The sequence below is a fragment of the Pteropus medius genome, unplaced genomic scaffold (assembly GCF_902729225.1).
Source record: "Pteropus medius unplaced genomic scaffold, Ma_sr-lr_union100, whole genome shotgun sequence".
Classification (NCBI taxonomy): Eukaryota; Metazoa; Chordata; class Mammalia; order Chiroptera; family Pteropodidae; genus Pteropus; species Pteropus medius.
The window spans coordinates 4,459,520-4,485,462 of NW_024349796.1; the positions used below are offsets into that span (position 1 = coordinate 4,459,520).

At 42.4% G+C, this 25,943-nt stretch overlaps 1 protein-coding gene across 1 annotated transcript in view; it reads right to left on the minus strand.

Annotated features, from left to right (window-relative positions):
- The window catches only part of SMYD3 (SET and MYND domain containing 3), a 529,143-nt gene that overhangs the window by 111,318 nt on the left and 391,882 nt on the right, over positions 1–25,943 (minus strand). The window contains exons 6-8 of the mRNA XM_039883254.1: positions 17,888–17,955; positions 16,233–16,335; positions 8,798–8,908 (exon numbers count right to left, since the gene is read on the minus strand). Of these exons, the coding sequence (XP_039739188.1) occupies positions 8,798–8,908; positions 16,233–16,335; positions 17,888–17,955 (282 nt within the window). The remainder of the gene's footprint in view (positions 1–8,797; positions 8,909–16,232; positions 16,336–17,887; positions 17,956–25,943) is intronic.

Sequence of the window (25,943 nt, forward strand, 5' to 3'; positions counted from 1 at the left end):
CCGGAACTCATTCATTGCTGGCGGGAATTCAAATGCTACAGCTACCTGGAAAACAGTCTGGCTTGCAAAATTTAACATATATTTACCATACAACCCAGCAATTCTACTCCTAGGCATTTACGCAAATGAAATGGAAATTTATATTCACACAAAAAACTGTATGTGAATGTTTATAGTGTCTTTATTGATAACCACCCAAAACTGGAAAAGAACCCAAACGTCGTTCAATGGGTGGATAAACAAACTCTGGGAGAGCCACATAATAGCATACTGCTTGGCAACAAAAGGAAACTAAATGCTGAGCTTACATATTTACATATGTGTGTAAAAATAACATAGCTGAATATCAAACGCATTATGCTAAGCAAAGGAAGGCAGAATCAAATGGCTGTTCGGATCAACTTATATGACATTCTCAAAAACGGAGAGCTCTTGTGAAAGAAAGCAGATCGGGGGTTAGCAGCGTCTGGAAGCGGGGGGTAAGGGTCACCTACAAACCATTACGAGGGAATTGTGGGGGTGATGGGACTGTTCTATAACTTGGTAGTGGTGGTGGTTGCAGACTGTATGCATTTGTCAAAACTCATAGAACTATATGCTAAAAAGAGTAAATTTTACTGAATGCAAATTATACTTCCACATTTAAAAGTAAGATAGGGAAACTATATCTGTTATTTGTAAAATATAGAGACAGCATATCTGGCTGGTTAAGAATATAGCCTTTGAAGTTGAAAACCCCAGTTACCTCAACTGCAAAATGGGACTAAGAGCGACCAGCGCCCTCATAGGTCATGAAGATTAAACGAGATGAGGTGCATAAGTTACTCAGCAGAGTACCTGGCACACAGGAAGGGCCCCCAAAGCTTCAGCAGGCACTGTAAACTACAATATTCTCTGAGGAAGATCACCTCAGTCTACGTCACTTTTTGAACACTGTGTGCCATGTTCTGGGCCAGGAATTGTGCCTGGTACACAAGGAAACACACTTCTGGTCACAGTAGCTGCCGTCACTGAATCTGTTTCCTGAACTGGAGCCTCCTGGAGACCAAAAGCCACAAGCAAAGCATTTTTGTGCAAAAATGGGAAAGGTTGTGAGATGGAATTCATGTCACCAGAAATCGTGGAGAGACCCTCTTCCTACCCCTAGGTGGACTTTTGGACAAACCAGAGCAACATGAAGAAGCCTGGGGAGCACAGCCGCCTGCTCCCCAGGGAGAAGGCAGAGTCACACCACTCCGTCCTGTGATGTGGTGGATAGCGTCGTCCAAGGCGAACACAACTGCATCATTGTTGAGTTCCGGGCCGACGTCGGAGCCCCGTGCACCAGGCCCAGGAGTCTCTCCTGGTATTGCGTGGTAACACTGCAGACAGGACTATGTGGTTATGAAGTCAATAAATTCCTTTCCTCACTTTAACGCTAATGACGGCCAGCACTGCACTCACTCCAGGGGACCCATTCTTCTGGTTGTTTGAGAAACATGACATAGGCAACACAGAGTGACGCTCTGTTCTGACTTAGACACACACACACACACACACACACACACACACACACACACACACACATTCAATCCCCCACCAAATCTTCCTAATCTTCCTGAAGATAAGGTAATTCAGTTATGATGAAAACTCTAGAAACAGGAAACACATTCTGCTTAGATTGCTAAAACTTGAAATGTAAAACAACTCAGAGCTGCTTGGGCTCACCAGCCCACCACGAGGCATTTCTATTTGCAATTAATTTAGTAAAATAGAGAAAGGAAGCAGCAAAAAAAATCTTGGTTTACTAATGACGTTTAAATAATTGCTCATATTTCAAACAGATTTGAGCTGCCATAGAATTTTTTCTCCGGCGGAGTACTCTGGTTTCCTTTGAACACAGCCTTAATGCCAAGGCCCCCTTATCCTCCCTCACAACTGCTGCTTCTTCCTTGGGCTGTATCCCGCCTCCTCCCCCCAGATGCACAGTTTAACAGTGACGGGCCAGCTGAGGTGCAGCACGTGTAGGAATCGAGGCGGTTCTCACTTCTTTGTAGGATGTGAGCGACTTCAGGGCTCCCTAGCTCATAGATGTTGGAGGTCAGGGGTCTCAGAAGGGAGCAAAGACAGGGAATTCTCTGTTACGGACAGGGACTCTGAAAGGAAACTAAAATAATTACCGAAGACAACAACATTGCTTTGTTTCAACAGAAGAAATAAGAGGAAGTGGACATTTGATGCAGCGTCAGGGAGTGAGAAGCTGACTAGGGCTTCCCTAATCTAGAGCTACTTATTAAACCGTTGTCAGAATGACTCTGCTTACTCTGTCTCCATAGAAGCCTCCATGATGACAGGAGATACGGATCCCTGCGCCACAGATCGGCTGGCACTGGGTAAGAGACACGCTTGTGCCTGGAAGCGCTCAGGGGAATTAGATCATTGTTTAACTTCACATTTTCCTTCGCCTCCAAAGACTTGAATTCTTACCTATGCACTTGGCAAGCGAACTACAGACTTCCAATCAAGATGTTTTCAGGTCAGACTTTAAAGTGCTCCCTCTACTCCAAACCCACAGTAATGATAAATAAAATATAAAAAGAAACCAAAAATAGCTTTACTAAGTCGAAAACAAGATAAACATCTCCCTGGCCCACAAATAAACAGAAATGCAAAGCAATAAGCAAAGTGGAAGCTAGGGCCTCAGATCTGGAAGCAGTTCCAGTGGTTAAACGAGAAGAAAAATGCTTCATATAAGATAGGTGAGTCGAGTCAGCTTTAAAACTTAAAGCCAGGAGATGAGGTGAGGCTCCCTTGTTTATAAAAAGAGGCTAAAATTGCAGGGCTCATGACCTGTTCCCGGGGGCTAAAAATTTATAAGGAGCCGTGGGCCTGAAAGGCTAGAAGACACAGAGTCCCTTCAGGTACAGAGACGAGATGTCCTTCAAAGTCTCTGGATCTGCAGTAGCTGTCACTGTGGTGTGACAGCTCCAAATGCCGGTAAATCTTGGTTCTGAACTGGGGCCCGAGGGCTCCAGGAGAGGCCGGTACAAACCTACCAGATAATGGGGGTGAGCACATTAGGAGAGAAAGGAATGAAACCAAAATGACCTAAAAAATGAGCCAGCCATACAAAATTCCAAAACACTTAGTGAAAAGCAATGCTAAGGAAGATAGCCAACAAAAATCAATGATCGGAACACGATTTCACTCCAGTAAAATAAACTACGGCACTGACTTACCAAGACTTAAAACAAGTATAATTAGGATGGTCAAAAATAGAAAAATAACAGTGTGGCATGCGTTAGAAATGAATAAGAAATTACAAAATGGAAGTAGATAGAAATAAAATAAACAAGGAGTTATGGGAAAAAAGGTGAATTTGAAATCCTGGAAACAGAAAATAGTCATTAAACTAACCCAGAAGCCAAAAAAACAAAAAACAAAAAACAAAAAAAAAAACCAGAAAAACATCCCAAACACGTGATTTAAGAGAGCTTCAGTTTTGGAAAATATGGAATAAATGCCGGAAGCTGAAAGGGGTTCATTTTGGGGGAGTAGGACTTGGGCAGGAGCAGAAGGAAAGTGTACTGTTTTCAGTTGGGTTCTAGAACTTTGACTTTTCAAAGTGTATAGATGTATCACTTTAATAACAATTAAAATAAAAAATTTAAAAGGCTGTAAGAAATAACATCAGTGAAAGAGTACCCGACGGCTATGCTTTCTTCTAGATAGTCCCAGTGTTATTTATTCCTAGAATGAAGCAGACCATCAGAAAGAGCCGAGATTATATAATTTTTCATCCTTCTTATTACTTCTTTTGTTAATTTATAATCTGAAATTACGTCAAGCAGCCACATTGAGGACTATTATAAAAATCCACTATTTAAATTATTGCGCAGTTCTGATGAGAACGCTGGCATTCAGGCTCAGAGGGACCCGTGTGAGTGCCTCAGGCCCCAGGGCCAGAAAACTACGTACTTCAGCTCAGGACATGTGTGTAACTTTTGAAATTAGTCTTTTAGCTTTGGCTTCTGGGAAATTTAGAGTGAATTTGTGATTTATTTCTTGTCACTATAAAGGATCCCAAGGTATGCTTTCTGGGTACTAAACAGCTTTCATCTTATTTCTTGTCAGTCTTATTTCACAAATCAGTATGAAATTTATTGCTGTTGTCGTAGATACACATATGAATATGTGTGCACATACATCTACATGCTACTTCAGGATCTTCTGGGTGGGGGAAAGCATACAATCAGATAAAACAAGTTATAGAAAAGAAGTTGAAAAAGAAGAGAAAAACAAAGTAAGAGAGGAAAAAAAGAGAGAGAAGAGAAAGGAAACGAGTGTAGCTGGATCGTGGGGTCGTGACTTCGGAGGACACTGAGAGCCAAACTACGAGTTTGAAATTTATCCTGAAGACTAACGATAACGCTAAATACTTTGAAACTTCTGATACAGAAACAGCGATATTTAAGAAAACTTACTTTGAAACAGTGTGCACGATGGATGAAAGGGAAGAAACTGAAAGCCAGATGACCAATTAGGGGCCATTTCAATAATCTAGGAGGCAATAGGGCTGTGAGTAAATTAACAGACACTGTGTTTTAAAAGCCAGATCAAAGGTAATGGGCTTTAGGAAAGAAAAAGTGTCATGGCAAGTAAATATAGCTTTTTTTTTTTTTTGGTAATAAAACATGCGACATCTAAGGAAGCACACTATACACTATCCACAAACTTATGGAAATAATCAATTCCATTTGGTCTGTTCTGCTTCTATTGCCTTGGATTTTGACCTGAAAAAGCCATGGGAGAAACTAAATCATTACAAAACCTCCTTTAGAAGGTAAACTTTATTTCTTCCCCAAATTAAGGGGCTGCTGATTACAAATGACAGCTAACTCCACACATGCAAATTACATCCACTATTAAAAGACTTTTTGCCTTCCTGAAACATGATACCACGAGAGCCCTATAACATGCAGACATAGGCATGTAATGAATACAGCTTGATGCAGGGACCTGTTAAGATGACTTTTCTCGGTTCCAAGAAAAGCAGAAAAATAAGCCTAAAAACTTGAAATCTAGGAAATGAAGTAAATTTAATTTTATCTGAATTAATTTTGAATTTATGATCTTTTGGGAATTCACTAAGCTGAATTTACCTATATTATTTTTTCAAAGCAAATCAATAAATAGCATAGAGATTTCAGAAGGAACGTATATATCACTAAACAATAAAATTCTCATATAAATAAAAACTTGAAAGTAACTGATGAACTAATTGAAATAGAGTTTATATTCTCGTGTAAATACATGCCCTACTCACTTCCACTAGGAAACATTTCAGAGAAACATGAGCTAACAGAGCTGAAAGGGGCCTTAAGACCATCTAGCCTAACTCCCTTGTTTACATACAGTATCTGTCCTACCTGTCTGACTCGCTTCATTTAGCATAATGCACTCAAGGTCCATCCATGTTATCGCAAATGGCAAGATTATCTCCTTTTTTATGGCTGAATAATATTACACTTACACACACACACACACACACACACACACACACACACACACACAAACACACACAGTGCTGACCCTTGAACAACATGGGTTTGAACTGCGCAGGTCCACTTATATGAATATTTTTTCAATAAATACTATAAATGTATTTTCTTTTCCTTATGATTTTCCTAACATTTTTTCTCTAGCTTACTTCATTGCTAGAATACAGTATAAAATACAAAATATGTGTTAATTGACTGTTTACCTCATTGGTAAGGCTGCCAGCCAACAGCTGGCTATTAGTAGTCAAGTTTGGGAATCAAAAGTTACATGAGGATTTTTGACTACGCAGGGAGTTGCCTACACTGACCCCTTGCATTGTTCAAGGGTCAACTGTATATCACATCTTCTTTATCCATTTATCCGTCGATGGACACGTAGGTTGTTTCCATATCTTAGCCATTGTAAATAATGCTGCAATGAACACGCAGGTGCAGATATCTTTTCGAGTTTACGTTTTCATTTTCTTCAAATAAATAGCCAGAAGTGGAATTGCTGGATTATAAAGTAGTTCTAGTTTTAATTTTTGAGGAGCCTCCATACTGTTTTCCATAGCGGCTGCATTAATTTATGCTCCCACCTACAGTGCACAGGGGTTCCCTTTTCTCCACATCCTCTTCAAAACTTGTCATTCCTTGTCTTTTTGATAATAACCATTTTAACAGGTGTCAGGTGATGCCTCATTGTGGTTTTGATTTGCATTTCTATGATAAATAGTGATGCTGAACATCTTTTCATGTCCCTTTTGGCCATCTGTATGTCTTCTTGGCCATCTGTATATCTATTCAGATCTTTTGCCTATTTTTAATTGAATTTTTTTTTTTTTTGCTATTGAGCTATATGAGTCCCTTGTATTACAGATGATGTAATAAATCAAAGAGGTCGAATGCCTTGCCCAGGACCACTCAGTTTGTTAGCTACTGAATGGACTAGAATCCGGCAGAATAACTGAACACTTTTTTGATGATACCGTTGGGCCTATCTCTAACACAATATTTGTGATGATTAACATATGTGTCGACTTGACTGGGACACGGAGTGCCCAAATATTTGCTTAAACATGATTCTGGGTATGTGTGTGAGGGTGTTTTTGGACAAGGTTAACATCTGAATAAGAAGAATGAGTAAAGCGGACTGTCCTCTCCAGTGTGAGCCTTGCCCAGTTCAAAGGCCTGAATAGAACAAGAAGGCTGACCTATTGCACGTGACAGGGCACACCTCCTGCCCAGCTGCTTTTGAGCTGGGACATAGTTTTCCTGCCTTTGACTCAAATGGAAACACTGGCTCTTCCTGGGTTGAAATTACACCATTAGCCCTCCCGGGTCTCCCGCTATTGACTACAGATCTTGGGACTTCTCAGCTTCCACATTCAGATGAACCAAATCCTTCAATCAATCAATCAATCAATCAATCAATCTCTCTTTCTCTCTCTGAGGCAACAGGGCTGCACACATGAACACATATCCTATTGGTTCTCTTTCTCTGAAGAATCCTAATACGATGTTAAAGAAACTTTTAGCTTAAAGGAGGAAAGAAAACGGTCTCAATGTGTGTGGAAGATACTGTAGGTCAGCTAACCAAGAGCCATCCGTGACCTTCCTCTCCCTCATCATCCTCTAGTATAAAGGCTGACAAGCTAAACTGTGGTTTCCTCACCTCTCTCACAGGTAAAAGTGGTCATGTAACACAGTTCCAAGCACTAAGATGCAGGTGGAGCTCTCTAGCAGGGTTCCCCTTTGTTCTTCGTATTACCTCTTCTTTTTCATGTCTAGAGCTTGGACACAGTGAGTGCGAGTTGGGGGAAGCAATCATCCTGGGACCATGAGGACAAAAGTCACATGTTAGGGATGGCTAAGAAGGAAGACAGGAGAATCGTGGGTCTGTGATGAGCTCCATGAGAAGGAGCTCTCATCCTGGGCTGCTTCTCCAGAATTCTGGAGACAAATACGCCACACCTACTAAAGTCAGTTTTAGTAGGTTATCTGTCATTTGTGGCCAAATCGTTTTCTAATAGACTATTCCAGTCAGAGTTCAACTATAACTATGAACCAAAAGTGAACACAACCCCAATTTTAATAAAATATAAGCACTTATTAAAAAATGTTTGTGGGTCTGCCATATAGATGCCATGTAAGAGGGTAATTTAGTAACCTGAAAACCTTCCCAGTCCCAGCCAAGGGTATGGGTGGGAAGCTGGCCTGCTGTCTGCCATTGCAGATCACAGTCTGGGGAGAAATCCCAGGGGAGTTCCCTCCGCTTCTTGTTACCTTGTGAGTGGCAAAGGCTGACACTAAAGTAGATTGAATTTTGGGAGGCTATTAGCAGTGGATTCCCATTTAAATCACTTCTAAAAGTTCTCTTTAATGAAAACCTACTCATGGCCACTAAGTCCTCCATCATTAGAATGAGCTCATGGTCCTTTCTCATGCAGTGAAACCGACAACCTTTCTCCACCGACGTTGGCCCCAGAAGTCAGAGGGGGCTGTGATATAGCGGAAGGAACACTAGTCAAAAATCTGGGTTTGAGACTTGGTTCTGACATTCTTTTCCTTCATCCTATCTAGAAGCATCTCTCCAAACTTTCTATTTCCTAATTTGTAATTATTGAGTTCAAACGAGGTAATGATCACAAAAGAATTCCAACAAATGTAAAACACTCTACAAAAGAAAGACTCATCAGATAACCTGACTGTGTGCAAACTAAAAGTTAATAGGATCAATGTAAAGAAAGTATATGTGTAACATGAGAAAAGCTCATTCATTGTCTTTATGACATTTATTTTTGCTCTTCCCTTTTCAGAGAGTAAAAGTTGCTAGATAAATGATCTCTATCTAATAAAGTGTGGAAGCAAAAAGCCTCACAAAACAAATTTTAAAGAGATAAAAACTAGATATAACTTGGTCTCTTCATCGCTGAGAAATACTGTTACCAAGCGAGGTTGACTTCACCCTCTTGCGACCTGTTCTAAAGGCACTCTGGCCTTCAACACCGTGTCATTACGTGTTTAATGCCCACATCCCCTCTAGACTCTAAGCTCCATGGATCTTTACCTGAGATTAAACTGCTTATTGCTTGGTTGGTGATAAACATTCCAGTAAATAAAATATATGCAGCACTGTGCATTATTTTACTTACTTCTGTTTCCTGCTATGCACTGACGGTCATTTACTTTTGGATTCATGAAATAGAAGCTGAGTTCTCTGAAGGATCATCGTGATGTGACTGGGAGGTATTCCAAGCTGGTTCCACACAACATACCTTATCCTGGGTTTGGCACCGGGAACAGTCACATTCAAAGCAGTACTGGTCCCTCAGCTGCTTCCGGCGCTCCTCACTGGTCATCAGCATGTCCAGGTAGCAGATGGTGAGCTGTGGAGGTCACAGAGAGAAATGGGGCCACGTGGCTACTGTGCTCATTTCTTTAACAAACACTTACTATTACTGCTAATTCTTAAAGTAAAACATGTTTTCATTACACACCACAAAAGTCTAAGAGAGAAGATACTACTTACAGTGTCTCCACCCAAATAAATACATATAAAATTTTTAATGCATCACCTTCCGGGTCTTTGTTACATAGTGAGCATGTATGTATCACACATTTATTTTAAAGAACTGGGCTCACTAACTCGAGACATTTTTATGCCTTACTTTTTATTCAGTAGACAGTAAAATATCAAGAGTTGTTATATGTTCAGTATTACTAAGTTTGGGAATAAATTCTACAAGCACTGGTAATTGGAGAAGCCAAAATAATCCTGGCAGTCAAACAGGTAGCAGACGACATGGCCAGATTGTTCTTAAATCCTAATTCAATTCTGTTGCTGCCTCACAGAATTTAGGGTCAACCAGATTTGCTATCTTTGCAATGAGGAGATTGCTCGCTTACTTTTGACTAGATTTAAAAAAAAAAAGGTGGAATGATTTCCAAATAGGGAGAATTTAATGTCAGAATGCAATCACTGATGGAGGCTCTAAAATTGACTTCCTTGGACCCTTTCAAATACCATAACTATGCCTTGCCTTGGAAGGCGAAAGGTCGCAGGCAAGAGGGCACACACACTTCGGGGGACTCCCGCAGGTTCCCCTCTGGCCCTAAGACTCCATATCAAGATATAGGGCATCAGGTGACATCGTGATGTTTCTCATTTCTCACTTGATCAGATCTCCTGGGTACTGAAAGTCTAATTCAAAATATACGAAATCCAATTCCTGCTCTCCCCTCGACCTGTTCCACCTCAGTTGGAGGTGCCCAATCTCAGCTGACAGTAATTCATCTTTTGCGTTATCCAACCTGAAACTTCTGAGTCGTCCTTGATTTCTCTTTCCTTCACACTCCTTATCCAATCCACCAGGAAATCTGTGGGCTCAGCCTTAGAACTATATCCAGAACCAACCACTTCCTACCTCTTCGGTCTCAGCCACCACCATGTGTAGCCTGTAAGATGCAAGTCTCACAGTTGGTCTCTCGCTTCTCCCCTGGCCCCCTGCACTGCATCCTCCAGAGGATGCTCTGAAAACAGAAGTCGGAACAGATCTCTCTTCTGTTCAAAACACTCCAGCGGCTCCCACTTCGCTTAGAGTAAAGGCCAAGTCCTCACGACGGAGTCCCACAACTCAAAGTGTGGCTCCTGGACAGTTGCTAGTCCATGGCATTACTAGTCTACCATGACATAAGTAAAGAAATGCAAAGTTAACATTTAGACACTTTATAGCAAGATGGAGTGTCAATCAAATCTCACTTCCTCTCTGAGGTCTAACCCCAGGACCCTATTTAAAATAACAGCCTGATTCCCGCCCCACCCCAGTACTTTTAATTCCCTTACCCTTCCCTAATTTTTCTCACTGTGTAACATATATCAGCTTGTGACGTACTGTATAAACGGCTTCTTTGTTTGCATCTATGTGTAGGAAGTGATTATGGGGTACATGTGGTGGGGGAAGAAGGGGACGCTGTGGGAGAGGAAGGAGGCAAGATTATGCTCGGAGGGAGATGACAAAAACTGCCTGGAGCCAACAACCATGTGGTCTTTCTCAAGCTTAAAAGAAAGTATCTTGGGGCTGCAAAGCGTGATCTTCCTTGTTTGACAGCATGGCAGGGCACAGATGCCACCCTCTCTGATGGAAAAGCCAGCTGAAGGAGGGCCCCACGAAAGCAGTCAGTGGGGAAGAAGGCTTGGTCCAGCCAGCCAGAGACGTCAAACCCGCCATGGCCATCACGAGGGTGACAGAAGTCATGGCCTCGCCCAGCTAGGTGGCTGTCTATGCACCCTTCTGAGTTAGGCAATTATAACATGCCACGCCATACACAGAAACGACAGTGCTACCCTTCAGAAATGCTGACAGTGACATTATTGAACATCTACTACGTGCCAGGCAGTCACCTAGGGGGGCAGCACGAGGCAGTGAAAACAGCAGAGGTGTTGGATCCCTCTGGGATTTGCGCCCACATCTGAGTCGAGCCTGATACGCTTCTTAAGTGACTCAGCTGCTTCTCGTGCTTCTGGGGGCTGTAGGGGAGACTAGCTTCCGAAGGAGCTGCCGCAGCACCGGCCAACCCGAAACTCTCAAGCCGGTGCTAAGCGATGTTCTGTGACAACTGGGCTCCTTCAGCTGAGACCACAGCCACTTCTTCATACCCTATATCTTTCTCTTGCTTCGTGATCCGAAGCCAGGGCCACCCCTTAGCGCAAACGGCCATTGTATAAGGCAAGTTCCTCTTGCGTAGAGAGAATTCTCTACCTCAAATTCCAAATAACCAGTATCTGAGGGCTCTCTTACAACAGCCTGTGAGTGAGTCCGGGGTGGCATGGACGTTCATCTTGTGCTCTCAGGCTCTCGGAGCCTGTTTCCTTAAACGAGGCGAGACAGCAAAATGAGCCGGTCTGTGTTCCCTCTTGGGTTAACTCTGGACCCTAATTCTCGATCCAGCCCAAGGGCTCTTAGTCATCAGCCTCGGCTATCAGATCGGATCAACTGGCAGCAGTTACTGGGCGATTACAACATGCCCATTGTGAAGCCAATGAATGGGGCCTGCCACGCTGGAGAAACATGCTTGGCTAACCCAAGAATTTACTACAAAGGCCAAAACTCATGAGTGATCATGCCAGATGGGGAACGGGCAACAGGCAACAGGAGACTAGTTATTTCACTTAACCCAATAAACAGACTCTTAGAGCGCCCCCCGCCCCACCCCCGCCACACACACTACCTGTAACTGCCTGTGACCATTACCTGGACCAATGAGAGCTTCCTAACTGGCCTCCCTGCTGCCTTCTGTCTGCCTTTCATCTTCTAAACCGCTCTGAGAGATGTCTTCCTACAGCTCGCATCTGATCGTGTCATTTCTCCGCATGGAGATTTCGGGTGGCTTCTCACTGCCTACGGGATAAAGGCACATGAGGGCTTCCCGACTGATTTCCTGTCTGCCTTTCCGGTCTCAGCACCTCCCCGCACACCGTATGGTCCGTCACAATCATGCACAGAGCTACACCTCTGAAACAATGCACACGATGCCAACGTGTGCCTTATTCAGAACTCTCTTATCCTTCGAGCTTGACTCAAATTCTCCTCTTCCAGTAAACTCTGCCCCGTTTCCCACTTGGTGCCTTTTATGACAGTAAAGTTCACAAAATACACTGTATCAAAGCTGAAGGTCAATAGCAAAAAACATCTCTATTTGTATTTTTTAGGGAAAAAAAATATAGTCAGATTACTAGCTGATAATGATAGCTAAATCATTTTATCATCCAAAGATTAAAACCTGTATTAAAGACTCATTGACACACCAGTTTTAATGGAGAATTTGCTCACTAAATGTAGGATTCATTTAGCGGGAACATATATATGAAACTTTGCCATTGATCTGTGGATGCTTTAACGGAACAGAACAAACTTGCATTAAAATATTAATGCCACCGATTGTTGCTTTGCCATTTCAGTTCTTATGGAAAATGCAGTAAATCATTTCCAGCATTAGGGTAACATCATGAAACATATTTGCGGGATACTGAATATATTGCTTACTTGAAAATTTTAAGGCAAAACAAACGCCTTTTCCACAAAGTGCATCTTTTAACTATGTCCAACTGGGTAGATAAAATGATCAAATTAAAGATAGACTTTGTTTTCATTTCTGGAATTACTTGTCACAATTATAAATTCTTATGCTAAAACCGGCTCTGAACTGAGAAAAGTCTGAAACATCTCACTTCTTTTTAAAGTCGAACCTGAGTGTTATTCTTGTCTCTTTTCTTTGTCACATCCTTGTAGCCGATTATGAAATCCTGCTAATTTTAGCTTCTACATATTATATTCTCCAGACTCCCCCATCACGAGTCACCACCTGAATTCCCCGTGACATCAGGCCGCCATCGTCACCTCTCGCCTGGATTACTGTATCACCCGGACCCTCCTTCTCCCAACCTTGCCTACATGCAGAAAATCCAGTCCTGCACTTCCTTTCTTAACCCTTCAATCACATTCCCCTTGCCTGTCGCCCTCCCTCCCACGAAGGTTTACCCAGCGCCTCCTGTACACTGGGCACTGCTGGGAAGCTGCAGACGAAGTAAGCTCCTCCTACGTGCCCATGGGCCCTCAGTCTGGTCCCCGCATAGTCTCTCATCTGCTGGTCACATTTAAATCCTTCCGTCTACTGATGTGAACGGCTTTCTGCTCTGTGAATTCTCCATTCTGCCTCTGGCCTCTGTGTCTTTGTCTAGAACACCTTTCTCACCTTAGCCGGCTTTAACTCTGTGGGTGCTTGAAGAGCCTGGGAGCCACTTCCCTGGGAGCCTTCTTTGACTACTGCCCCCCCGCCCTTGCCACCCCGGGTGCCCCTGCTCCGAGCGTCTGCGAAGCCCTGGGCACATCTATACTATTGTACTTCTCGTATTGTATTACCGTCTTCTGCTCTGTGTCAGCTTCCTCAAGGATGCCTGGGACTCTTGAGGGCGAGGCTGAGTCCTCGTCTTTTATTCCCTATGCCCACCTCATACAGCGCCCCGGTAAGTACGCAGCGAATCTATTAAATGACTTAGCAAGTGAGTAAAGATGATGAGGAAAGAAACAGACTGTCCTAATCCCCAAACACTCTAGATTAAAACTGACATTAGGGATACTGATATGCTCAATTTATGCAAATCACATTTCTCCCAACTGATATGGCTCCGAGAATGTTGGCAGCCAGGGGCATTGTTTGTAACAGCTATAACCTCTTCCAACCAGGAATTCTCATGAGGGTGGCCTGGACTGTCCAGCTTTCCTCTTGATCTATGTTTTAGAAGACTGTGAGACGATGCTATTTATTTTATAGCTTAATAAAACCCTGAAGAGGCAGCCATCAGCAGCCCAGCATGTCGGTCATGACTTAAACCATGATACAAATGACTCTCTGTAAGAAGAGACAAAAGAAAAAAAAAACGAAAAGACAACAAAAAAACAAAACAAAAGAAAATAAACCCACAACACATCCAACAACTGAGTATCACAATGAAAATCCTTAAATAGCAAAGTATCATAAATGGTACCAGTTTAAAGGGAAATGATCCAAAAGTGGTCCAAATGGTAGTTTTACGTGGAGGGGAACAAAGGGTAAGTCATTTCTATGGTGACTTCTGTTACTGTGGAGTCCCACGCAATTTCCTGCTCTCCTGGCCTGAGATTTGAAACGTTCCCATCTCAAACTGGCAATGGGCTGGCTTTCATGCTACCTCCTTTCCAAGGCCCACAGGACATACCTGAGGACTGGTGGTAGTTTCAAACGGGAGGTGGAATCTATCCCACCCCTGATTTTGCCTTTAGCAAGCTTCATTCATTCACAGACACAATTGCCTGTCCCCGTGAAGCTCGTAAATGAACAGAGAAGTCACCGAAAGAGCAGGAATAAATGCCCAAGAAATATTCGTAACCACTATCAGGGAGATCTCAGAGAAAAAGAGCTTCCTTTAATTTGTAAAATCAGGAAAAACTTTATTAGAAGAGATGGTGACTGAGAGGGCCTTGAAGAGTGTGTAGCATTAACACAGGCAGAGAGAGCGGGGATAACGCAGCAGAGAAAACATCAGACACCGAGACTCGTAAAATGGTCTGGGGAAAAAAATGCGCTTTCTGAGTGGGGTGCTTATGTGTAAGAGGGACTCCTGAGGGGGTGGGGGGCGGGTCCTCGCTTTGCTGAGAAGCTGCTCTGACAAGTTCTGTCAGGAAAATATTGGCTGCTGCAGGGCCTGAGGCTGGGCAGGACTGTTTTGTGTCAGGGGAGGGGAAGGGTTTGCTTGTTGCTCTAGAGATGGAAAGAGGAGGATGTGAAAAGTGAAATAAGCACCAAAAGACAAGGTGCATTTTCAACTAAATGAAAACCATCAAGGAGAAAAACTGGCAGCCGAGCCTAGAAAACAAGGTATAAGAAGATATCTTTGTTCTTTCTATAAATTCTAATTGTTTCTAAAAGTTTTCCTGTTTGTTTACCAAGTTGCCTGGTTTTTTAATTTAGTAAAACATCATCATCATCATCATCATCATCATCATCATCATCATCATCACCAGCAGCAGCAGCAAGCAGCCATCCCTCTGCTGCCAAATGAATGTTGCTGAAAATGGATAGCTCACCCCTTTCTCATCTGCCTAGAAGTCAAATATGGCCCCAGGAAAAAAAAATCTAAGTTCCCCATATTGTTGACTGGTATGCCATGTACCTAGTTCTGAAACCTGCAAATTCAATAAGTGGCTGGATAAGCGACAGCTCATTCCGTTGAAAATCAGTTCGGAGGGAGTCTTACCGATGCCAAATTCTTGTCTGCATAAAATATGGCACCTCTGAGTTTAGGTTTTATTGGCCGAGTGCTGCATAAATGCAGTAAAAGCTTATGACACTCTATTTTCATTGTAATAAATATCCACTTGAGCAAACTGGAAGGTAGAAGGAAACTGGGTTCTGTCTGAGAAGCATGATTATCTATAACCCAGAATTCAGGGTAGTGATTGTCCAAACCTTGGGCAGGCTCAGGGCCAGCAGCCTTGACACAGCCCATCTACAGCTGCCTTGTGAGACCGTGGACTGACTTGTGAGAAGGTTTCTCATCAAGAGGCTGGTCTGGCAGCATGCAAAACTGGAAGGGTCAAGGTCATTTCACTGCTGGAGGTCACCCCCTCCCCACCCCTGTCCTCTACTCCCTTTACATCTTTGCTTGAATGACCACCTAAAAATGCCATAGGTTTGCAAAGGCCCAATGACAACCTGAAAGAGTAAAGCTTGTTTGCTTTCTTTATACCAAGGTAAAAATGAGTCACCTCCAAAATGTGACTAGTGGTCTTAGGAGTAAGTAAGGCTTTGGGATCTCAGTCACAAGCTGGGCTGCCCTTCTTGCTCATGGACAGACGACGACTTGCAGAAATGGAAGAGGCCACTGAACTGTCATATGCACAAAGCACATATATTCTGTCACACACACATCTCTCTCACACATATACAAAAGGAACTGTCATCATCCAGAAAAATGGTGATTGAAAAAAAATTAGCCTCTCTATAATCTGGAAGAAGTAATGGTAGGTAAATCGGTTGCAGGGTAGAAGTATTATATATCTTCCCCTTGCAGAAGGACAATGAAAAGCTGTCCCTCAGGCACAACTGGTTGTAGGAATGGGACCCCAGACAGGGTCTTTGATGGACAAGGAGTGGGAAATGGGGGCTCCTTACCTCCTCCCCCGCCTCGATGTCCCGGACTGCTCGCAGTAAGAGGTGGGGCCCGTTGAACACGATCGAACAGTTGGGGTCACAGCTGTGATTGAGCAAAGACATACTGGAGGAAAGAACAAAAAGCGGGAGACCATCATGGCTCAGCGGAGTCAAACATCCACGGTTAATGGATACAATGGGCCAAAGACACTTTAGCTGCGGGGAGGGGGCAGGTGCGGCTAACAGTGCAGCAGGGACCCAGTCCCCTGGGGGCGTCCCAGAAATGTCACTGGCCCACTCCTTATGAACTGAAATCCTCCCCAAGATGGAAGCTAATTGGTGAAGTTTGTTAATAAAAACAGTTTCTGAGTCTTTTTGGGGTTGTGTGGGAGGTAGTTGTCTCATTAGATGCCAGTGCAAGGTCTGGCAACTCAAGGAAGATGGGGAAACTGACTTGCAAAGAAATAATCTCTGAGATAATAGGATGCAGCAGTAATCACTGTCGCCAAGACGCCACTGACCTTTCGCACACAGGATCTCATTTGTTCAGCTCCCACGGAGGAGCGGCCACCTCTGCTAGAATATCCAGAACTGCAGAATAATTAAGAGTACTTCCTCTTAAAGAGAAAGCGGAGGTGACCTTGCTAACTAGATCCCGATGCATTCTGGGCCGTGACCCCTGTCATGCATTATCTCAGAATAAAAGGGACTGGACTTAAGCCGCCACCATATTCGGTGATAGAATAAGTGTAAGTGAGCAATTACTATGTAGAAAGCACTTTCTTTGCACATGAGCGTGTTTATCAAATTTAAGCATCATAATTAATCATCAAATTTAATCATGATAATCTTATGAGGATCATTTACAGATAAAGAGCTGTTCGTGGAAGTTAAATGACTTGCCTAAGGACACACAACTAGGAAATGGTGACTGAATCTGAGCCAGGCGACCTGCACTCAATGTGTGCACCGCTGTGTTGCTGCTTTTTGAGGACCAGCACCAACAGGCCCACAGTCTATGACGCATGTGAGGAGTAAGAAAGGAAACTAAAATCTCAGATTAGCAATTAATTACAAGAAAGACTATATTTGTATTTGGACCTTAATGGCATGAAGATAAAACGAGACTAGGAGTGACTCTGGAGTGCTTGTTAAGGGACAGTCTAGCAGCTCAGTGATAAAGGTCACTGCAGTGACAGCCAGAGAGAACCCTGCAGAGGACCGCGCCCTGCACATTTTCGTGTCCCCTGGAGCAACGGGGCTCAGAGCATGCTAAGCCAAAGGACGACATGAACCCAACTGGTGTGGTCCAGACGGTCGGGTGAAATAATCACGGGCTTCGGCCCAGGAGGCTGGGGAATAAGATGACGGCAAGGGCGGGGACAACCAGATCTCATCCTGGTGGTTTCTTAGCACCCACAGCCCCCAACTTCCACCCCAAAGTTCCTGAAAACAGAATTTAGGTCCAAAGTCTGCCTCTTCGTTAATACCACAGCATATCATGCGGGGTTATAAAACTTCCTTTAAATTCAACCTGTTCCATTGTCTTGTAAATTATCACTAGGTTTCAAGCCTGGCTCTTGAACCAGCTGCTGCACTAGCCTTGCTAAAAGGCTGGGGACCTGGATGGCAATTAAAGTGGTTTCTCCCAGTAAATGAAATACCATCCACCATACCTAGGATATAGGCCAACACCAACTTCCTGCATCTCTGCGTTACAGATGGTGAAAGAATTGCAGATCACCTGTGAAAACAAGACAGACGAGAAGGATTACCAGAGTCGCCTAAGAAACTTCGCAGGCAAGAGAACAAAATTTTCAAAATAAAATGTGCGGGCCTTTTAGTAGTTGCTTTGGAAGGATCTAAGCCAAACATGGATGCTCCTTCATCTGCAAAAGAACATACCTGGGACATACTTTCCTTAAGGACATCAGGTGGCTAAACACAAAAACACCAACATCCTATTAAACCTGTTGGGCTCACACAGGCCCTACGGATTTCAGTCTGATCCTTCCCCGCAAAGTTACGCCGCTATGTTAAAAGTTCAAAATTCAGAACACGGATAATCTGTTTATTGAGACCTAGACTCTTACCACGTCGGATTGTTCACTCAAACCGCCTGCAGTTTCCCAGTGCCACTGTGTATCTGGTGAGCGACAGCGGCCTGGCTTTTAGTCCCACAAAGAGTGAAGTCACTGCACCCTGAGTGAGTCTGGGATCCAGTGATGACAGACCACGACGAGCACAGGGCGTCATTTGTTCAAGCCACAGCCGTGTACGAGGCACATGGAACCCCTGACTGAGTGCACAGCATGGTCCTGTACGCGACGGGCAGATGGGGCCAAAGAAGGAAAGATGCAATCACTGCGCCCAAGGATTAAAGCTATGGAAGGCCACGCGGAGTCACGGAAAGGGCGCTGGACTTGGAATCAGACATCTACGTCCTGGCCCCACATCACTGCCTCAGGCAGGTGACAGGGTTCAAGCAGTGAAGGAAAAAATAATAATCCTGCTTTAATGGAGCATAAGTTCTAGTGGTGGGGGCAGGGGACAGATAAAACTCAGCGATAGAAAAATGTCATATTTGGATAAATGCTAAGGCAGAAATAAGGTAAAAGGACAGGAAAAAGTGCTCGGAGAAGCTCTTTAGGATAAGGTGACGTATAAGCCGAGACCTGAAGGGACCGTGGGAACGAACACGTGCATACCGAGGTGCTGAAGCCTCACTCGGGAGAAAGAGCGCAGAGGCCCTGAGGTGAGAACGCTCTTGGGCACAGACTAAAAGCAGGAAGGTGAGCGTGGCCGAAGCGGAGTAGCTAAGAAGAGGAGCCAGATGCAATCAGAGGGGCAGCTAGATCACATAGGAACTCACGGCCATGTTTGGATTTTATTGTGAATGAGATGCAAAGCCAGTCTGAGTCCGGGAGCGAACAGGTCTAATTTCTGTTTTGAAAGGATCGCGCTGGCTGTCGTATAGGGAATGGGTTACAGAGAGACGAGGGTGGAAGCAGAGGAGACAGGAGGCCAGTGCAGCAGCCCACGCAATGTGTGACGGTGGCTTTGATGGTGGTAGCAGCAGAAGTAGGGAGAAGTGGGTGGTACTGCCAACAGATTTATTGATGAGCTGCTTCTGGGGAATGACAAGAGTCAAGGATAATGCTGAAGCTTAAGCCCGAACAAGGTTACAGCGGCCATTTACCAAGATTAAGACTGCTGTGCTGTGCAGTTTTGCACAATTCTGAGAGAAAGAGAAGCAATGCCACCCTGGTCTGCGGCTGAGAAGAGAAAATCTTCGGGGATCTGAATCACAAAGCAGGATAGAGACTCAGCGGGAGGCCAGACGACCGCTATACGTTGCAGGTTCAAGAGGTCCAGAGTGGAGACCGAGAAGGCACAGGCGGGCATGACACAGCACAGTGGTTCTTGGGAGTCAAAACAAGAAGTTGACGTCCTGGACCAAGGCCGGACAGAGTGCTTGGTGGCAGTCCTTGTGCCCACAGCACAGACAGCAAGCAATTCTTAACTCGAAAACATATTGTTAACGAGAAAACATTCCTTGCACATGGCAAAGGAAATTATTAAGCCTGTGTCCACATTTTCAAAAAAGAAGACTGTGAAGGGAACAGGTTTGTTACAGGGATTTGGGAGGAAGTCCAACGGCTCTGTGTGAGTTATGTTAAATTTGAAACAGCCCATCAGATATCCAAGCCAAGACTGAGAAGGGGAAACTGGAATTCGGGGGAGTGGTTAGGGCTGGAGATAAAAACTTAGGACAGAACAAGACAAAGCCCTTCGAGAAGAAAGCAGAAGCGGCCACCACAGACGTGAGATGAACCGGTGACTATAAATGGATGCTGACTTGTTATAAATTGTCTGTGAAGGAAAATGCAGCAGCGAAGTTCCCTCAGTCCGGTTGCTAGGAAAGAACATAAAGCACAAAAAAGTGCTCATCCTCAAGAGCATCCTGCTGCTCCAAAGAGCTTTTACGTGAAACCTTGTGCGACCGGCCGTGATCTGGCACCTTTCCTCCAAAAGTCTAATAAAACGGCAGTAAATAAATTGCTGTATATACACATATTTTAAACACAAACTAGTTAAATTGCTTTAAGGGCATCTGTTTTATATTAAGGCAAAACAATGAACTGCCTATAGATGTTTATGTATAAAACGGATGGTAAAAATGCAAGACAAAAAATCCTGTGTTTTCTTTTTGAAATTTTAAACTTTTAAAAATGGGTATGATTTGTGTGTGTGTATGTGTGGCGGAGGTGGGGGGCGGTTGGAGATGAATCTTAACATGCATTTTAAAAGTGTAATTAGGACTTTACTCGAAGCAACCCACCCATGAAAAACCAAGTCAAACAGACTTAACTTGCTAACTTTTAAATCAAATGAAAATTGAATCTTTTTTTCTGAACTGTAAGGCAAACTACAGGTATTTCTAAGGTAGGTTTATTCTGATGGAATCTTTAAAAAGGAATAGCTAATGGGAGAAATGTCAACTTGATGATCTCTTCCTCCGGAAAACCTAGCCTGATCCCCCGACTTGGCTGACTTTCCACTTATCTCTTGAGCAGCATTTGTTACTCTGGATCATTATTTATCCGTTTACTTGACGCCGTACACGACTAGACTGTCAAATGCTTAGAAGGCAGCGAGAACGTTTTATTTACCGCTGGATTCCCGTGCCTATCACCATACCTGGCACATGGAGGACACTAATACACATTTTTTCTGATAGAGGGATGGCTGCATGGCTGTGGGCCTCAGCATGCCCAGAGGGTCTTTATCCACAACAGGATCAGAGAAGATGCCAGAAACGAATCATAGGTACTCTGCAGGTGTGGAAGAGGGGAGATGGAGACAGTGCTGTGCCATGAAAAGGAGTGAGTAGAAGTAAACCTTTCACCCCTCCTGTCCCTAGGCAGCCATTCTTTCTCTCCATCCTAGATCATCTGTTTCATTCTCTTTTCCATCAGTCCAGTGGATGGAATGACAGTCATATCTAGGACTTGTTTGATTCTCTGCTTAAAATTCTGGGGCCTGATACATTAGGCACGAAAGATATATTTGTAAAATGAATGAATGATAATTCCCACTTTCTTTCCTTTAATTTCTCTTGCATCCTTTGCTTTTATTATTCCCTTTCTTTCCCTGTTTCCCGTTTCCCATTTTCACGTGTATCCATCTGTCAGCCTCATCTTTCATCCCGCCCCACTCCACAATACAAGTAGGATGTTTTAAAGTTTTAGTTAACGGATTCTAGACAAGTTCCTCATTTGCATTACTCTGAGAGGAGTTACATGCTAGTGTTTCTGAGTTAGTGAAAAAAAATTTAACTTTTTGCCTTCTCCCACTTTTATTAACTATTAGTTTCATTAAGCACTATTTGAATTAAGAAAACTATTACAGAAAATATTTTTTACATGTATAACTAATAGAAACAGTAGATACAAGGTAGCTCCGGGATTTTTCCTTTTCTAAATGAAAGAATAGGTAGACCCCATGTCCATAAGTACTGAAAGGAATTTCTCTTTCTACCAAGAAATAAAAGAAAGGAAATACAGCCCAGAAATAAAAGCTTAAACACTTTTCAAAGTATTGGCTTTGTATAAACTGTTTTGTTAGAAAATTTCACAGGTTAAACTATTAAGGAATGAATGCTTCGCACAAAGACATATTTAGAAAAGTATGTTAATGGGATTCCAGCAGTCCCTCTTCTCTGAGGTTTTGCTTTCCACGGTTTCAGTTATCCGCGATCAACTGCAGTCCAAAAATATCAAATGGCCAATTCCAGAAATAAACAATTCACGTTTTAAATCCCATACTGTTCTCAGTAGTGGGATGAAGTCCCGCTCCATCCTCCCCAGGATGTGAATCATTCCTTTATCCAGCGTCTCCAAGCTGTGTACACTCCCCACTATTAGTCACTTAGTAGCTGTCTTGGTATCAGATCGACTGCTGAGGTATCTCGCCCTTATGTACTTCATAATCACCCCAGAGCCCAAGAGGAGTGATGCCGGCAATTCGAATATGCCGAAGAGAAACCATAAACTAAGCGAAAAAAGTTCTCCACTTACTAAGGAAAGAAAGAAAACATCACGCTGAGGCTGCTAAGAGCTACTGTAAGACCAAATGAATCTTCTATCCCTGAAACTGTGAAGAGGAAAAAGAAGTCCATGCTAGTTTTGCTGTCACACCTCAAACTGCAAAGTCACGGCGACAGTGTGTGCGTCGTGCTTCGTTAAGGCAGAAATGGCATCACACTTCATCACAGCACGTTTGTGTAGGAAAAAACAGCATATACAGGGGTGGTGCTACCTGCACCTACGAGCATCCGCTGGGGGTCTTGGAACGGAGCCCCTTCAGAGAAGGAGAGGCTATTGCGTTTCAAGAAAAACAATTAGTTTAAAAATTTCTTTCTAAAAACTAAGCTTGAGTATTACTTTAAAAAAATTTCCCATGACATGAAATTAAAAACATACATTTAAATTATTTTCTAATTGTTGAATGTAAAGTTATCTTTACTCTTAATAGTTTTTCTTTTGAAATAACCGAAAGCCTCCATAACACTGTAGCCTTTCTAGATGATAAAAGCTAGTGAACTAGTACAAGTGGTCATTGATTTCTAATATTTTGTAAAAACAACTCAGGTGAAGTTAAAAACATTCTATGAACCAAATTCTTATGTCGCCTGGTTCAGGTTCTAGGTCCAGAACCTGACACTCATATTCTGAGGTTAAAAATTCTCCTGTAGGAATTAATGCCAAAACACGAAGAGAACACCATGGAGACTTAATTTATATGTGTGTTTAAATTTCAAATTTTTTCTCAAATTTTTTGAACCAGAAGCCTTTTATTGTAGCAGTAGATAAATTATTTGAGACACAAGGGAAAATCACCAACAGACCATTACCTTTTAATGGCAAAGTTCAACAGCCATAAGAAAACTTACAACCCATTTAGAAGAGAGTAATTCGACGCCATTACAGAAAAAGTCATCCGCTTCCCAGCACTTTCCCCTAATTACTGATTTTTACAAAGAACTTGGCCCCTGTGCAAGTAGCTATAGCTGGCTTCTAGCCTACTTCAAAGAATGCTTTCAATTTCAAAAAATATATAAATTTAAAAATACATTTAAACAAAAAGGAACTCTGTTTCTGAACAGAAATATAGTTTCCTCAAAGACTATCTGCATCGTCTTTGTAACTTCTGTATTTAAAGTGTAAGTGGAATGCTCAGGAAATAGAACTTCTGACATATAAAGTTGATCAGTTAGAGAGACTGAAGGTAACTTTCCAAAAAGGAGCTAATTGCATTTAGTTTTATTAAGCTCCATGGACAGAAGGAAAGGAATTAGGAAGAGTGCAGGTATGAAAACCAAAAGCAGAGGTTTTCAAACAAAATAATTGCTTCTCCTCCTCGGCCCCCCTCCCCCTACCCCCGAACTAATAATTCTCTAACTTTAAAAGCACGGTAAGTATTTTAGTCAGGTTATATTACCCTCCCATAGAATATGACATTTTATTAAATACAGAATTATTGTTTTCGGTATCTTCTCATAAACTTTAAGAGACTGAAAGATTTTACCTCCTGGCCTCTCCCTACCTGCATCGCAAACATTCATCCATTTCTCATTGCTCAAACCAGGCCTCTCCTAAGAGCCCACTCTCTCTTCTGCTCACTCATGTACAATCTCTTTCTAGCCCTGAAGACAACAGGAAGGATGTCAGCTCAGAAGTGAAGAGGCAGCATTTCCCAGACGACAAAATCACAAATCCTGGGGTTCTCAAAAGTGTTTCTAGAAGGTTTACCACAGTAAGGATGATCATGGCACCTGTTTCGATTTGAATTTTTAAAAAATTAATAAAAAAAAAACAACTACTGCCATATGATTTCCCTTTATCAGGAAACAGTGAGCAGGCTTGAAGGTGGTAGCGGCAAAGAACTTCGCTCATGACCCATCACTGAGCTGCCCGGCTCCCCTGCTAGCCCCGCGGTGGTCTGACGTTACAGTGTTTCCAGGGTTGCTTAGTCATAAGCTATTTCATCTGCTAATCTAACAGACCACTGGTGGCAGACAGCAGGCAAGGATGCTGGAAAACAAGTTATGGAGGAACATAAAAATGATAACTCTATAAATGTGACCCAAGATGATCCATATAATAATTCTTCTCTGGTTGAAATTCTTACATAGCACCTCAAAATGTCTCTAATATTTATAAAACGTTAGAAAGAGAACATATAATGAGTATATAATCTTATTTTTAGCAGATGGCATAAAAAGTATTAATCTCCATTTTGTTATTTGAAATGTGTTTGCACCTAGTCACCTAAAACCTTCTCTGTTACCTTGTCACTAAGAAACAGAATGTGAAAATTATAAAATCTAATCTAGCCGGTTACTTAAAGAGTAATTTATAATAATGGTAAACATGAGCTCATGAAAGCATGATGCTAAGGCCCAAGCCAAAAATACTCATTTTGAAATTTAAGTGTTGATAACTTATGCCCCCCTTTTTTTGTACAAACATAATTTATAGCAAATTAAACCATGTACACCATTTGTTAAATGGAAAAATTGAAAATTTTTCTTTATGTTCTATGAATATTATTAAAGATTTTGCAAATATACTCTATAATACAAGCCAAATAAAAAAAGAAATGATCTTAAGAATATTTCGTCATACCCCATATGACAATACTCTTGTCCTTCTACACCCTGGTACATTCCAGTACTATCTGTTTCCAGAACTGCAATGGTATCTGTCATATTTAAGCTGTGGTCACAAATAGTGCACTAGACATACAAAATACTCGATGACTAGCCAAGACTAAAATCAATATCAAGACCAATATCATACGAGAGAGAATAGCGATCATAAAACTGTCTTTATTTTACATCATTCCCAAGGTCGAATGACCAAATGTTAGCAAATGAGGATTCACAGAATAAAACCCTGCAGATAATATGTTTGCTTTCTAAAACCCACCCATATTTTCATTTTTCTAAGGGCTTTCCTCACAACTGAATTTACTATATCTTAAACAACTGTCATTGATAATAGAAAGCAAAACAGAAACAATATTCACAAATCTGTCCATTGTTCTTCCCCTGAGGATATTACCTGGCATTTCACCTCCTTATAAGTCATCTGATTAAAAAAGCACTTACTATAAATGTCTGTCAAATATGTATAAAAGTGTACAGCTCTGTAACATGAATTCCATTGTTCAGTTTTCCTCTCACATCCTGAGGCTCAGAACTACTATATTCTTAAATAATTTATTACAGGATATTGTTGTGGGTTTCCATACCTCCGCCATAAGTCTTTTCTGTTAAAAATTTCATTTAGTTATGCTTCTATCCAAAAAGTTTATTATCACAATGAACTTAACTTTCTTCCCTAGATCACACTTAGAGATTCTTTTGTTCAGCCTGAATCTCCAAAAATGTTCTCTTACATGATAATCTAGTTTCGTTATTCTCTTTCCATATAACTGGAGCAAATGTCCAGCTGTGGGCAGTGCCAGTAGTCTCTGCTGCATTTTCTCGTAGATCCAGTATTAAATTCCTAATTGAACCAAGCGAGGCGGTGTATGAATATCACCTGACTGAGGCCGAATTGGATACAGCAGAGTGTGGCTCCAATCATCTTTGCTTTTCCATCAAGTTAGTGGAGAAATGAAAACTACAGGAAAATGTTCCATACGAAAGATAAAAATGAACAC